Source organism: Oncorhynchus nerka, linkage group LG24 (genome assembly GCF_034236695.1).
Source record: "Oncorhynchus nerka isolate Pitt River linkage group LG24, Oner_Uvic_2.0, whole genome shotgun sequence".
Classification (NCBI taxonomy): Eukaryota; Metazoa; Chordata; class Actinopteri; order Salmoniformes; family Salmonidae; genus Oncorhynchus; species Oncorhynchus nerka.
Genome location: NC_088419.1, coordinates 93,978,555 through 93,996,122, shown reverse-complemented (window position 1 = coordinate 93,996,122; position 17,568 = coordinate 93,978,555). Strand labels below are relative to the sequence as shown.

The window sequence follows — 17,568 nt, the reverse complement described above, 5'->3', positions numbered from 1 at the left end:
CAGATCTCCGGAGAGAGCTCGGTCACAATCAATTCAGTGTCAGTCTATGTCGGGATGAAAACCTCACACACCCTATCATAGGGCACGACACTCCTGCAGAGTCCCCCATAGGAACAGCAGAGGAGCAGGAAGGAGACAGGTCGGCCTCCAACAAGGCGTCCTCCCCAGGACCCAACTGGTCAACTTGTTTCTGCCTTTATAAATCGTAATCAAACTTTACATTATTCACTTCAGCCTACCACATAGATTAGATATTTTCCCCCACATTTTATGGGAAAACCCAAATAAGTTATACCTGCTGCCAACCTGTCACTCAACTTTTTATATTTTTATATAATGACATAAAACTAAAACTGAGGGGGCTTAAGTTTGAACTAAGTGAGCTGAGCCCACTTTAACCCACGTAAGCCTTCTTTAGCCCACTTTATCCCTCGTGGAGCCGGGTACACCCTCTGATCTTCTATCCGAATACCTCCTTGACCTTTCCATAGCGCTCCTTCTCTACAGATGTTTGATAACTTCCTTTACCTAAATACCTTCTCTACATCTTCGACCTAAATACCTTCACTACATCTTCTACCTAAATAACTTCTCTACATCTTCTACATAAATACCTTCTCTACATATTCTACCTAAATACCTTATCTACATCTTCTACCTAAATATCTTCTCTACATCTTCTACCTAAATACCTTCTCTACATCTTCTACCTAAATACCTTCTCTACATCTTCTACCTAAATAACTTCTCTACATCTTCTACCTAAATATCTTCTCTACATCTTCTACCTAAATATCTTCTCTACATCTTCTACCTAAATATCTTCTCTATATCTTCTACCTAAATACCTTCTCTACATCTTCTACCTAAATACCTTCTCTACATCTTCTACCTAAATACCTTCTCTACATCCTCTACCTAAATACCTTCTCCAATGGGGAGGTGAAGGGGGAGATGAAGGGAGAGGTGAAGGGGAAGGGGGAGGTGAGGTGGAAGGGGGAGGTGAGGGGGAGGTGGAGGGGGGGTGAGGGGGGAGATGAGCTAAATTAGACCAATCGGTAAATATTTTAGGACGGCTCATCTATTATTGACCGATGGCTTTACCTTATTGAACAGACTGGAAATCAGTGGCTTTACCTTATTGAACAGACTGGATATCAGTGGCTTTACCTTACTGAACAGACTGGATATCAGTGGCTTTACCTTATTGAACAGACTGGATATCAGTGGCTTTACCTTACTGAACAGACTGGATATCAGTGGCTTTACCTTATTGAACAAACTGGATATCAGTGGCTTTACCTTACTGAACAGACTGGATATCAGTGGCTTTACCTTACTGAACAGACTGGATATCAGTGGCTTTACCTTACTGAACAGATGGGATATCAGTGGCTTTACCTTACTGAACAGATGGGATATCAGTGGCTTTACCTTATTGAACAGACGGGATATCAGTGGCTTTACCTTATTGAACAGACTGGATATCAGTGGCTTTACCTTACTGAACAGACTGGATATCAGTGGCTTTACCTTATTGAACAGACTGGATATCAGTGGCTTTACCTTACTGAACAGACTGGATATCAGTGGCTTTACCTTATTGAACAGACTGGATATCAGTGGCTTTACCTTACTGAACAGACTGGATATCAGTGGCTTTACCTTACTGAACAGACTGGATATCAGTGGCTTTACCTTATAGAACAGATGGATATCAGTGGCTTTATCTTACTGAACAGATGGATATCAGTGGCTTTATCTTACTGAACAGATGGATATCAGTGGCTTTACCTTACTGAACAGACGGGATATCAGTGGCTTTACCTTACTGAACAGACTGGATATCAGTGGTTTTACCTTATTGAACAGACTGGATATCAGTGGCTTTACCTTACTGAACAGACTGGATATCAGTGGCTTTACCTTATTGAACAGACTGGATATCAGTGGCTTTACCTTACTGAACAGACTGGATATCAGTGGCTTTACCTTACTGAACAGACTGGATATCAGTGGCTTTACCTTATTGAACAGACTGGATATCAGTGGCTTTACCTTACTGAACAGACTGGATATCAGTGGCTTTACCTTATTGAACAGACTGGATATCAGTGGCTTTACCTTATTGAACAGACTGGATATCAGTGGCTTTACCTTATTGAACAGACTGGATATCAGTGGCTTTACCTTATTGAACAGACTGGATATCAGTGGCTTTACCTTACTGAACAGACTGGATATCAGTGGCTTTACCTTACTGAACAGACTGGATATCAGTGGCTTTACCTTACTGAACAGACTGTATATCAGTGGCTTTACCTTACTGAACAGACTGGGTATCAGTGGCTTTACCTTACTGAACAGACTGGATATCAGTGGCTTTACCTTACTGAACAGACTGGATATCAGTGGCTTTACCTTACTGAACAGACTGGATATCAGTGGCTTTACCTTATTGAACAGACTGGATATCAGTGGCTTTACCTTACTGAACAGACAGGATATCAGTGGCTTTACCTTATTGAACAGACTGGATATCAGTGGCTTTACCTTATTGAACAGACTGGATATCAGTGGCTTTACCTTACTGAACAGACTGGATATCAGTGGCTTTACCTTACTGAACAGACTGGATATCAGTGGCTTTACCTTACTGAACAGACTGGATATCAGTGGCTTTACCTTACTGAACAGACAGGATATCAGTGGCTTTACCTTATTGAACAGACTGGATATCAGTGGCTTTACCTTATTGAACAGACTGGATATCAGTGGCTTTACCTTATTGAACAGACTGGATATCAGTGGCTTTACCTTATTGAACAGACTGGATATCAGTGGCTTTACCTTACTGAACAGACAGGATATCAGTGGCTTTACCTTATTGAACAGACTGGATATCAGTGGCTTTACCTTACTGAACAGACTGGATATCAGTGGCTTTACCTTATTGAACAGACTGGATATCAGTGGCTTTACCTTATTGAACAGACTGGATATCAAGTCTCTCTCCAGTCTCCTCACCACCATGTCTTTGGCCTCTCCATACCTTAACATGGGCCAGCAGGTAGGCTAGTGGTTAGAGCCTTGGACTTGTAACCGAAAGGTTGCTAAAGCGAATCCCCGAGCTGACAAGGTAAAAATCCCACTGTTCCTAGGCTGTCATTGCCTAGTTAAATAAAGGTCAAATACAGATACGTTTTTTTAAACCCTGCTATCCCAAGGAGCACAAATACACAAGACAGAGGTGGCTGACCAGCAAAATATCAACTTCAGCCTCAATAAATTCCTCAAAGGTACAGACAGATGTGTAGATATGAAAGCCTATTCTAGCCTCTCAGGTTCAGATTACTTCTAGAAACATTAAAGTTGATCATTATAGTTTCCTAACTGCACAATGCAAAGCTACTCTAGCATAGAACATAATGTTGTAGGCCCCAAATACAATCCTTTCACTAACCATATGGAAACCAATCAGAGGAGGCTGGTGGGGGGCTATAGGAGGATGTAATGGCTGGAAAGGAATTATTGGGACAGGATCAAGCACATGGCAATTACAATTAACCCGTCCTCCTATAGATCCTCCCACCAGCCTCCTCTGAACCCAATCTCTAAAAACAGACACTGCCCTCAAAGTCAAAATCACATGATCTTATGCTGCCACATTAAATGAATTACCACACACTTAGAAAACAGGGATCTTTTGAGATCAGCGCAGAACCATTTTTGGTTCCATGTAGAACCCTACTTTTAGAAAGGTGTGTGTGTGTGTGTGTGTGTGCGTGCGTGCGTGTGTGTGTGTGTGTGTGTGTGCGTGCGTGCGTGTGTGCGTGCGTGCGTGTGCGTGTGTGTGTGTGTGTGCGTGTGTGTGTGTGTGTGTGTGTGCGTGTGTGTGTGTGTGTGTGTGTTCGTGCGTGCGTGCGTGCGTGCGTGATACTCACTGGTTGTGTTTCCTGACATCTGGATGATGCATTTGCTGTCCTTCCCCATCTCTCTGGAGTTGAAGGGGCGAACCCGCACCGCCACCTTCACAGAGGCCCCGGACATGGTGCCTCCTGCCTGGGACCAGCCTGCTCGGAGCGCCTCTCAAAACGAGCCCAAACACAAGGCCTGGGAGATGGTGCCTCCTGCCTGGGACCAGCCTGCTCGGATCGCCTCTCAAAACGGGCCCAAACACAGGGCCTGGGAGATGGATAGCAACACCTGTAAAAGAAAATGAACAGTAGAAAATGAACCGTAGAAAAGGTCAAATCCTGTGTGTGTTAACGTTAACTATATGTGAGCTTTTCCCACTGCTATCAACTCTGTCTCTGTTTTTAGTATTGATCTGGTATAGTTATACCGTATTACTGTGACTGAACCCTATGATTGGTTTCCAGTTGATCACCACAGAGTCAAATAGAGCAAAGAATCGTAAACATTATACTGTAGCTCCGTGGTGTGACCTTGTCGTAAACATTATACTGTAGCTCCATGGTGTGACCTTGTCGTAAACATTATACTGTAGCTCCATGGTGTGACCTTGTCGTAAACATTATACTGTAGCTCCATGGTGTGACCTTGTCGTAAACATTATACTGTAGCTCCATGGTGTGACGTTAACATTATGTAGCTCCATGGTGTGACCTTGTCGTTAACATTATACTGTAGCTCCATGGTGTGGCCTTGTCGTAAACATTATACTGTAGCTCCATGGTGTGACCTTGTCGTAAACATTATACTGTAGCTCCATGGTGTGACCTTGTCGTAAACATTATACTGTTTCTCCGTGGTGTGACCTTGTCGTAAACATTATACTGTTTCTCCATGGTGTGACCTTGTCGTAAACATTATACTGTTTCTCCATGGTGTGACCTTGTCGTAAACATTATACTGTAGCTCCATGGTGTGACCTTGTCGTAAACATTATACTGTAGCTCCGTGGTGTGACCTTGTCGTAAACATTATCCTGTAGCTCCGTGGTGTGACCTTGTCGTAAACATTATACTGTAGCTCCATGGTGTGACCTTGTCGTAAACATTATACTGTAGCTCCATGGCGTGACCTTGTCGTAAACATTATACTGTAGCTCCATGGCGTGACCTTGTCGTAAACATTATACTGTAGCTCCAAGGTGTGACCTTGTTGTAAACATTATACTGTAGCTCCATGGTGTGACCTTGTCGTAAACATTATACTGTAGCTTCATGGTGTGACCTTCTCGTAAACATTATACTGTAGCTCCATGGTGTGACCTTGTCGTAAACATTATACTGTAGCTCCATGGTGTGACCTTGTCGTAAACATTATACTGTAGCTCCATGGTGTGACCTTGTCGTAAACATTATACTGTAGCTCCATGGTGTGACCTTGTCATAATCATTATACTGTAGCTCCATGGTGTGACCTTGTCGTAAACATTATACTGTAGCTCCATGGTGTGACCTTGTCGTCAACATTATACTGTAGCTCCATGGTGTGACCTTGTCGTAAACATTATACTGTATCTCCACAGTGTTTCATGTTCACCTTGCGTGACTTTGCACCACTATTACATCAGGGTTTCTACATCCCAAATGGCACCCTATTCCCTATGTAGTGCACTACTTTAGACCAGGGCCCCATAGGGGTCTCTAATCAAAAGTAGTGCACTATAAAGGCAATAGTGTGCCATTTGGCACGCATATCAGATCACAGAGCCCTTCTGCTGCGTTTCCATTAACAGGAAGGAGGTATAGTGATTCAAGAAACCTCCTGGAAGGATAAAGCTCATAAATTACATTAGTTCAGCTACAGTAGCTAAGATCCTTGATCACTAAAGATGTAGACTCCCTCCCTCTGCTCTGTCCGTCCATATCACTATGGCAACCTACTCCTCCTCTCAAATCTATAATCTTATTTAAGGGAGATGACCACTGAATTGTACGAGAGCAGAGAGAGAGAGAGAGAGTGTGTAAACATATGTTTCCCATGCTAATAATGACACACTAGCCCATAAAGACATAGTATGGGGTGTTGAGTCATTATGGGGTATTGAGTCATTATGGGGCAGTTAGTCATTATGGGGTAGTTACTACTTCCGGGTTGGAGCGAGTGGTCGCATCCGCACTTCGGTCCGCAGGCTAGTATAACTTTTCATTACATTTCATTACATTTCATTATAGTACAACGGTTTGAGTTGTCTAATCTTAGCAATTTCTTCTTAGCTAGCTACATAGCCGTCATTGTATCAAAGATAATTGCGTAATTATCGTATTTCGTCGTCCTAACCTAGTCTACACTGCTATCTGCCCAGCAGCTAGCCAGCTAGCAAACGTCCACCGTTTACCGAATAGCAGCACTGTAGAAACTTTTACACTCAACTGAACGACTTGATTAGTGTAGTGTTAGCTAGCTACATAGTTGTCTTTGCTGTCTTCGTATCCAAGATAATTGTGTAGTTTAGAGTGTGCAGTTTTAGAGTGATTATCTTAATTTACCGAGGTTAGCTAGCCAGCTATTTGTCGTCCTTAACGTAGGAGACACTGCTAGCTAGCCAACAGCTAGCCAACGTCTACCGAATAGAACTTCCGCACTCAACAACCCGGTCCGCTTCGCTCCACAGGTAGTATCACATTTTCATTTCATTTCATTACAGTACAACGGTTTGATTTGTTTGATCGTAGCTAGCTACATAGCTAGCTACATAGCCGTCTTTGTATCAAAGATAATTGTGTAGTCTAGAGCGATTTTCTAGGTTAGCTAGCCAGCTATTGTCGTTCTTTTAACGCAACGTAACGTAATCAACACTGCTAGCTAGCCAGCTAGCCCCCGAATAGCAGCACTGTAAAAACTATTACACTCAACGGAACGACTTGATTAGTGTAGTGTCAACAACGCAGCCATTGCCAGCTAGCCTACAAAGTCAACAACGCAGCCACTGCCAGCTAGCCTACTTCAGCAGTACTGTATCATTTTAATCATTTTAGTCAATAAGATTCTTGCTACGTAAGCTTAACTTTCTGAACATTCGAGACGTGTAGTCCACTTGTCATTCCAATCTCCTTTGCATTAGCGTAGCCTCTTCTGTAGCCTGTCAACTATGTGTCTGTCTATCCCTGTTCTCTCCTCTCTGCACAGACCATACAAACGCTCCACACCGCGTGGCCGCGGCCACCTAATCTGGTGGTCCCAGCGCACGACCCACGTGGAGTTCCAGGTCTCCGGTAGCCTCTGGAACTGCCGATCTGCGGCCAACAAGGCAGAGTTCATCTCAGCCTATGCCTCCCTCCAGTCCCTCGACTTCTTGGCACTGACGGAAACATGGATCACCACAGATAACACTGCTACTCCTACTGCTCTCTCTTCGTCCGCCCACGTGTTCTCGCACACCCCGAGAGCTTCTGGTCAGCGGGGTGGTGGCACCGGGATCCTCATCTCTCCCAAGTGGTCATTCTCTCTTTCTCCCCTTACCCATCTGTCTATCGCCTCCTTTGAATTCCATGCTGTCACAGTTACCAGCCCTTTCAAGCTTAACATCCTTATCATTTATCGCCCTCCAGGTTCCCTCGGAGAGTTCATCAATGAGCTTGATGCCTTGATAAGCTCCTTTCCTGAGGACGGCTCACCTCTCACAGTTCTGGGCGACTTTAACCTCCCCACGTCTACCTTTGACTCATTCCTCTCTGCCTCCTTCTTTCCACTCCTCTCCTCTTTTGACCTCACCCTCTCACCTTCCCCCTACTCACAAGGCAGGCAATACGCTCGACCTCATCTTTACTAGATGCTGTTCTTCCACTAACCTCATTGCAACTCCCCTCCAAGTCTCCGACCACTACCTTGTATCCTTTTCCCTCTCGCTCTCATCCAACACTTCCCACACTGCCCCTACTCGGATGGTATCGCGCCGTCCCAACCTTCGCTCTCTCTCCCCCGCTACTCTCTCCTCTTCCATCCTATCATCTCTTCCCTCTGCTCAAACCTTCTCTAACCTATCTCCTGATTCTGCCTCCTCAACCCTCCTCTCCTCCCTTTCTGCATCCTTTGACTCTCTATGTCCCCTATCCTCCAGGCCGGCTCGGTCCTCCCCTCCCACTCCGTGGCTCGACGACTCATTGCGAGCTCACAGAACAGGGCTCCAGGCAGCCGAGCGGAAATGGAGGAAAACTCGCCTCCCTGCGGACCTGACATCCTTTCACTCCCTCCTCTCTACATTTTCCTCTTCTCTCTCTGCTGCTAAAGCCACTTTCTACCACTCTAAATTCCAAGCATCTGCCTCTAACCCTAGGAAGCTCTTTGCAACCTTCTCCTCCCTCCTGAAACCCCCTCCCCCCCCTCCTCCCTCTCTGCAGATGACTTCGTCAACCATTTTGAAAAGAAGGTCGACGACATCCGATCCTCGTTTGCTAAGTCAAACGACACCGCTGGTTCTGCTCACACTGCCCTACCCTGTGCTCTGACCTCTTTCTCCCCTCTCTCTCCAGATGAAATCTCGCGTCTTGTGACGGCCGGCCGCCCAACAACCTGCCCGCTTGACCCTATCCCCTCCTCTCTTCTCCAGACCATTTCCGGAGACCTTCTCCCTTACCTCACCCCGCTCATCAACTCATCCCTGACCGCTGGCTACGTCCCTTCCGTCTTCAAGAGAGCGAGAGTTGCACCCCTTCTGAAAAAACCTACACTCGATCCCTCCGATGTCAACAACTACAGACCAGTATCCCTTCTTTCTTTTCTCTCCAAAACTCTTGAACGTGCCGTCCTTGGCCAGCTCTCCCGCTATCTCTCTCAGAATGACCTTCTTGATCCAAATCAGTCAGGTTTCAAGACTAGTCATTCAACTGAGACTGCTCTTCTCTGTATCACGGAGGCGCTCCCCACTGCTAAAGCTAACTCTCTCTCCTCTGCTCTCATCCTTCTAGACCTATCGGCTGCCTTCGATACTGTGAACCATCAGATCCTCCTCTCCACCCTCTCCGAGTTGGGCATCTCCGGCGCGGCCCACGCTTGGATTGCGTCCTACCTGACAGGTCGCTCCTACCAGGTGGCGTGGCGAGAATCCGTCTCCACACCACGTGCTCTCACCACTGGTGTCCCCCAGGGCTCTGTTCTAGGCCCTCTCCTATTCTCGCTATACACCAAGTCACTTGGCTCTGTCATAACCTCACATGGTCTCTCCTATCATTGCTATGCAGACGACACACAATTAATCTTCTCCTTTCCCCTTCTGATGACCAGGTGGCGAATCGCATCTCTGCATGTCTGGCAGACATATCAGTGTGGATGACGGATCACCACCTCAAGCTGAACCTCGGCAAGACGGAGCTGCTCTTCCTCCCGGGAAGGACTGCCCGTTCCATGATCTCGCCATCACGGTTGACAACTCCATTGTGTCCTCCTCCCAGAGCGCTAAGAACCTTGGCGTGATCCTGGACAACACCCTGTCGTTCTCAACTAACATCAAGGCGGTGGCCCGTTCCTGTAGGTTCATGCTCTACAACATCCGCAGAGTACGACCCTGCCTCACACAGGAAGCGGCGCAGGTCCTAATCCAGGCACTTGTCATCTCCCGTCTGGATTACTGCAACTCGCTGTTGGCTGGGCTCCCTGCCTGTGCCATTAAACCCCTACAACTCATCCAGAACGCCGCAGCCCGTCTGGTGTTCAACCTTCCCAAGTTCTCTCACGTCACCCCGCTCCTCCGCTCTCTCCACTGGGTTCCAGTTGAAGCTCGCATCCGCTACAAGACCATGGTGCTTGCCTACGGAGCTGTGAGGGGAACGGCACCTCAGTACCTCCAGGCTCTGATCAGGCCCTACACCCAAACAAGGGCACTGCGTTCATCCACCTCTGGCCTGCTCGCCTCCCTACCACTGAGGAAGTACAGTTCCCGCTCAGCCCAGTCAAAACTGTTCGCTGCTCTGGCCCCCCAATGGTGGAACAAACTCCCTCACGACGCCAGGACAGCGGAGTCAATCACCACCTTCCGGAGACACCTGAAACCCCACCTCTTTAAGGAATACCTAGGATAGGATAAAGTAATCCTTCTCACCCCCCCCCTTAAAAGATTTAGATGCACTATTGTAAAGTGGCTGTTCCACTGGATGTCATAAGGTGAATGCACCAATTTGTAAGTCGCTCTGGATAAGAGCGTCTGCTAAATGACTTAAATGTAAATGTAAATGTAGTGAGTCATTATGGGGTAGTGAGTCATTATGGGGTATTGAGTCATTATGGGGTGTTGAGTCAATTTGAGGTATTGAGTCATTATGGGGTATTGAGTCATTATGGGGTAGTGACTCATTATGGGGTAGTGAGTCATTATGGGGTAGTGAGTCATTATGGGGTAGTGAGTCATTATTTATTTATTTAGATTGATGAGGGGAATTTAAATACATTTTAGAATAACGCAGTAACCTAACAAAATGTGGAAAAAGGGTGTCTGAATACGTTCCCGAAGGCGCTGGACTTTCCTCAGATTACACAGACCCACAAAGAATTCAACAACACATCCAATGAACTCCCATATCTACTGGGTGAAATACCACAGTGTGCCATCACAGCAGCAAGATGTGTGACCTGTTGCCATATTGATTTATCTTCCCTTTTGTAGTTGAACTCTTTGCACATCGCTACAACAATGTATATAGACATTATATGACATTTGAAATGTCTTAAATTGAATTAAATTGAGAGAGAAACACAGAGAGATGGAGAGAGACAGAGAAACAGAGAGAGAGAGAGAGAGAGAGAGAGGGAGAGAGAGAGAGAAAGAAAGAAAGAAACAGAGAGAGAGAGAGAGAGGAAGGGAGAGGGAGAGAGGAAGGAAAATTAGTGACAACTGAACCTGTCTAATCTCAGAACCCAGACCCAAATCTCAAGTCAACTGGCCAGCTACTTAATTTGTGTTTAATCACGAGAGACTATGACCTGTCATTCAGTTAAATCCATCTGTGTACAAACAAGGCCTCACATCCCCTGGTCCAGACCCCCACCAGTGGGCTACAATAGAGGGCGCCTGACTGTGTGGCTGTCTCATGAAAGGAGCATGCATGGTCAGCTCCAGCCGAGGGGAGATGGGAATCTAGCCTAGTGGCAACAATAGAAGTGCAGCCACAGCTGAATGACAGGCCGCTTCCTAGGATTACCCTGGTCCAATGACACAGAGACAGACCAGTCAGTCAGTCAGTCAATGTCAGTCAGTCAGTCAGTCAGTCAGTCAGTCAGTCAGCCAGCCAGTCACACTAGCCCAATGACACAGAGACAGACCAGTCAGTCAGTCAGTCAATGTCAGTCAGTCAACCAGTCAGTCAGTCAGTCAGCCAGCCAGTCACACTAGCCCAATGACACAGAGACAGACCAGTCAGTCAATCAGTCAGTCAGTCAGCCAGTCACACTAGCCCAATAACACAGAGACAGACCAGTCAATCAGTCAGTCAGTCAGCCAGCCAGTCACACTAGCCCAATGACACAGAGACAGACCAGTCAGTCAATCAGTCAGTCAGTCAGCCAGTCACACTAGCCCAATGACACAGAGACAGACCAGTCAGTCAATCAGTCAGTCAGTCAGCCAGTCACACTAGCCCAATGACACAGAGACAGACCAGTCAGTCAATCAGTCAGTCAGTCAGCCAGTCACACTAGCCCAATAACACAGAGACAGACCAGTGGGTATAAATAATGTCTGGATGAGTTACATACAGTAGGATTAGTTATCAATGAGTTACATACAGTAGGATTAGTTATCAATGAGTTACATACAGTAGGATTAGTTATCAATGAGTTACATACAGTAGGATTAGTTATCAATGAGTTACATACAGTAGGATTAGTTATCAATGAGTTACATACAGTAGGATTAGTTATCAATGAGTTACATACAGTAGGATTAGTTAGTTCAATTAGAGTTACATACAGTAGGATTAGTTATCAATGAGTTACATACAGTAGGATTAGTTATCAATGAGTTACATACAGTAGGATTAGTTATCAATGAGTTACATACAGTAGGATTAGTTATCAATGAGTTACATACAGTAGGATTAGTTATCAATGAGTTACATACAGTAGGATTAGTTATCAATGAGTTACATACAGTAGGATTAGTTATCAATGAGTTACATACAGTAGGATTAGTTATCAATGAGTTACATACAGTAGGATTATACAGTAGGATTAGTTATCAATGAGTTACATACAGTAGGATTAGTTATCAATGAGTTACATACAGTAGGATTAGTTATCAATGAGTTACATACAGTAGGATTAGTTATCAATGAGTTACATACAGTAGGATTAGTTATCAATGAGTTACATACAGTAGGATTAGTTATCAATGAGTTACATACAGTAGGATTAGTTATCAATGAGTTACATACAGTAGGATTAGTTATCAATGAGTTACATACAGTAGGATTAGTTATCAATGAGTTACATACAGTAGGATTAGTTATCAATGAGTTACATACAGTAGGATTAGTTATCAATGAGTTACATACAGTAGGATTAGTTATCAATGAGTTACATACAGTAGGATTAGTTATCAATGAGTTACATACAGTAGGATTAGTTATCAATGAGTTACATACAGTAGGATTAGTTATCAATGAGTTACATACAGTAGGATTAGTTATCAATGAGTTACATACAGTAGGATTAGTTATCAATGAGTTACATACAGTAGGATTAGTTATCAATGAGTTACATACAGTAGGATTAGTTATCAATGAGTTACATACAGTAGGATTAGTTATCAATGAGTTACATACAGTAGGATTAGTTATCAATGAGTTACATACAGTAGGATTAGTTATCAATGAGTTACATACAGTAGGATTAGTTATCAATGAGTTACATACAGTAGGATTAGTTATCAATGAGTTACATACAGTAGGATTAGTTATCAATGAGTTACATACAGTAGGATTAGTTATCAATGAGTTACATACAGTAGGATTACATGCTCAGTTGTCTCTGTAAGGGACTATATTGCATTTCACAGTGTATTTTGACATACTATATTTGGAGATGTGTTTGTGTGCTGTTGAAATCAATGAAAAACCATTGAAAGTTATTCTAATAGTGAACAATAATTCACCAGCCTCCCTGTCCGCGTCATTAATATGACCAACTGTTTGACACTATGACAAAATATCTAAAATAATGTTCGGATTTGACGTATAGAATCATAAGCACAATACTAATAGGCCTTTTGCCAGACATATTGGTAAAAACACCAATATCACCATGACGGTGGTTGGTGTAAAAACTGCACCGTCACACAAGGCGTAGTTCCTTTCTCCTCATCACCATATCCCCATAACATCACCATAACATCACCATAATAGCACCATAACAGCATAATATCACCATAACATCACCATAATGTCACCATAACATCACCATAATATCACCATAACACCCCAATATCACCATAACACCATAATAACACCATAACACCATAATATCACCATAACACCATAATATCACCATAACACCAAAGCACCATAATATCACCATAACACCATAATATCACCATATCACCATAACGTTACCATAATATCACCATAACACCATAATATCACCATAACACCATAATATCACCATAACACCATAATATCACCATAACACCATAATATCACCATATCACCATAACACCATAATATCACCATAACACCATAATATCACCATATCACCATAACACCATAATATCACCATAACACCATAATATCACCATAACACCATAATATCACCATAACACCATATCACCATAATATCACCATAACACCATATCACCATATCACCATAACACCATAATATCACCATAACACCATAATATCACCATAACACCATAATATCACCATAACACCATAATAACACCATAACACCATAATAACACCATAACACCATATCACCATAACACCATAATATCACCATAACACCATAATATCACCATAACACCATAATAACACCATAACACCATAATATCACCATAACACCATAATATCACCATAACACCATAATATCACCATAACACCATAATATCACCATAACACCATAATATCACCATAACACCATAATAACACCATAACACCATATCACCATAACACCATAATATCACCATAACACCATAATAACACCATAACACCATAATATCACCATAACACCATAACACCATAACACCATAACACCATAATAACACCATAACACCATAATATCACCATATCACCATAACACCATAACACCATAACACCATAATATCACCATAACACCATAATATCACCATAACACCATAATATCACCATAACACCATAATAACACCATAACACCATAACACCATAATATCACCATAACACCATAATATCACCATAACACCATAATATCACCATAACACCATAATAACACCATAACACCATAACACCATAACACCATATCACCATAACACCATAATAACACCATAACACCATAACACCATAATATCACCATAACACCATAATATCACCATAACACCATAATATCACCATAATATCACCATAACACCATAATATCACCATAACACCAGGCTATTATCTGCTCGGCCTGCGTGTAGGCTTAACCTGACATGAGGTGGGTAGTCCATTTGACTATCTGACTGCCATTTTATAGAAATACTGTAATAATGAGGTTATTAACACAGGCTTTTGATTTTAATAAAAATGTTGTTTTTACTGTTAGGATGCTGTGTGAAATAAGACTCAGATGCACAGGCTATGCAATCATATGAGTTTATCATATGTTAGCCTATCTACAATGTACTCCCTGCATCATTTCTGTCATACACTATTAGGAAAAAAGGGTTCAAAAAAGGTTCTTCGGCTGTCCCCGTAGGATAACCCTTTTTGTTCCAGGTAGAACCCTTTTTTGGTTCCAGGTAGAACCATTTTGGGTTCCAGGTAGAACCCTTTCCACAGAGGGTTCTACATTGAACCCAAAAGAGTTCAACCTAGAAACAAATGTTGTTCTTCCTGGAACCATAAAGGGTTTTACAAAGGGTTCTCCTACGGGGACATTTTAGGTTCTGGATAGCACCTTTTTTTCTACTAATGTAGGCTACAACACATCCCTGTAGCCTATTTGAAATGGACATTTCAGGATAATTCATGACTATTGTATTATGTCGGGCCGGGCCACAGGCACAATTAATTTGCAACCTAATAAATAAGCGTAATCTTCAGGAGGTTGTCAACTGATTTTGCTGCCTAGCCTACCTCCTGAATGACAGGGCAATTCTTATTGTCAACCAGCTCAAAATGATAATAAATAGGTTATAGAGAAAATGATCTATTATATTTAAGCCCCTACTTTTCCATCTGTCCTACGTGGTCTGAGCTGACAGCTCCATAGCCGCACCCCATCACAATCATTCCTCCCCTTCCCAGCCCCGGGAGACGCAACACCAAACAAACACTGCCCCATGAATACTGCATTAGTACCAGAACAATGGATCCTACCTCTTTAATTCCCCGTCCGGTTGAAGAAGCTTGTTTGCTCTGTTCTCCTCCTCTGTTAATCGTCTTTCTCCCAATTCCAGTTCCTCTCTCTCCTCTTGTTTTCTCAGCCTCCAGTCTCCTCTCCTCCGGTTCTGTCTCTCTCTCTCTCTCGTCTTGTTTCCACAGCCTCCAGTCTTCTCTCCTCCGGCTGTGTCTCTCTCTCTGTCTGACTGTCACAGACCAGCTGGCAGCCCACCTCCCTTTTCTTCTCCCCTCCCTCAGAGCAGGAAGAAGACACAAGGCAGATATAACACCAACGGTAGAGGGTATATTCTAGTATAGCCTAGATACCCTGCTATAGCCTGGGGTCCAGGGAGGGTTTGCGTTGTGTGCTCCACCACTACCTAGAAGACAAAATGTCTCTGTTCTGTTGACTGCCTGCTGCTGCCTACAGGAAGGATGCTGAACTATACTGAGCCGATGATGTCATCACGAGGGAGGTGGCAGCAGCATCAATGCAGCAGAGAGAGGGGGTGAGGAGGGCTGAGCACCAGGCAGAGAAAGAGAGAGAGAGATGGACAAAGAGAGAGAGAGAGAGAAAAGAGAGAGCGAGAGAGAGAGAGAGAGAGAGAGAGAGAGAGAGAGAGAGAGAGAGAAACAGAGAGCGAGAGAGAGAGACAGAGAGAGAGACAGAGAGAGAGAGAAACAGAGAGCGAGAGAGAGAGACAGAGAGAGAGAGAAACAGAGAGCGAGAGAGAGAGAGAGAGAAACAGAGAGCGAGAGAGAGAGACAGAGAGAGAGAGAAACAGAGAGAGAGAGAGAGAGACAGAGAGAGAAACAGAGAGAAAAACAGAGAGAGAGAGAGAGAGAGAGAGAGAAACAGAGAGAGAGAGAGAGAGACAGAGAGAGAGAGAAACAGAGAGAGAGAGAGAGACAGAGAGAGAAACAGAGAGAAAACAGAGAGAGAGAGAGAGAGAGAGAGAAACAGAGAGAGAGAGAGAGAGACAGAGAGAGAGAGAAACAGAGAGAGAGAGAGAGACAGAGAGAGAAACAGAGAGAAAACAGAGAGAGAGAGAGAGAGAGAGACAGACAGACAGAGAGAGAGACAGACAGACAGAGAGCAATAGATTAGGTTCCTCGGGAATAGAACAGACACACATAAGCTCTGCTCTGTCTGTGTTTAGCATTGGAACAGGAATGTTGTAGTGTCTACCTACACACTGTTAAGTTTGTTTTGAATTGAATGGTTGTTTTTACATCTTTAAAGAAGTAGTAGCTTATGGTATAGAGATTGAAGGAGACAGAAATCCTAAGGATGAATACAGAAAATGGAAAATGGAAATACAGTAGGCTACGTGTAAAATGGAAACCAGCAGCATGTTGACCAGAGTGGTGAATTCATCCTGAGATATCAACCTGTGAAGAGACAACATCAGGACAAAGGAGCGCTCTGTAGCAAAGAAACCACCAAGTTGTTTAGAGGGCCTGGTTAGTTGGTAGACCACCAAGTTGTTTAGAGGGCCTGGTTAGTTGGTAGACCACCAAGTTGTTTAGAGGGCCTGGTTAGTTGGTAGACCACCAAGTTGTTTAGAGGGCCTGGTTAGTTGGTAGACCACCAAGTTGTTTAGAGGGCCTGGTTAGTTGGTAGACCACCAAGTTGTTTAGAGGGCCTGGTTAGTTGGTAGACCACCAAGTTGTTTAGAGGGCCTGGTTAGTTGGTAGACCACCAAGTTGTTTAGAGGGGTTGGTTAGTTGGTAGACCACCAAGTTGTTTAGAGGGGTTGGTTAGTTGGTAGACCACCAAGTTGTTTAGAGGGCCTGGTTAGTTGGTAGACCACCAAGTTGTTTAGAGGGGTTGGTTAGTTGGTAGACCACCAAGTTGTTTAGAGGGCCTGGTTAGTTGGTAGACCACCAAGTTGTTTAGAGGGGTTGGTTAGTTGGTAGACCACCAGGTTGTTTAGAGGGCCTGGTTAGTTGGTAGACCACCAAGTTGTTTAGAGGGGTTGGTTAGTTGGTAGACCACCAAGTTGTTTAGAGGGCCTGGTTAGTTGGTAGACCACCAAGTTGTTTAGAGGGCCTGGTTAGTTGGTAGACCACCAAGTTGTTCAGAGGGCCTGGTTAGTTGGTAGACCACCAAGTTGTT

The 17,568-nt window shown here is 43.9% G+C and overlaps 1 protein-coding gene across 1 annotated transcript in view; it reads right to left on the bottom strand.

Moving 5' to 3' along the window:
- The window catches only part of kif1aa (kinesin family member 1Aa), a 219,331-nt gene extending 203,483 nt beyond the window's left edge, over window positions 1-15,848 (bottom strand). Inside the window, 2 exon segments of the mRNA XM_065009343.1 lie at window positions 3,945-4,206; window positions 15,447-15,848. Of these exon segments, the coding sequence (XP_064865415.1) occupies window positions 3,945-4,050 (106 nt within the window). The 5' untranslated portion in view covers window positions 4,051-4,206; window positions 15,447-15,848.
- Window positions 15,849-17,568: the final 1,720 nt, after the last annotated feature.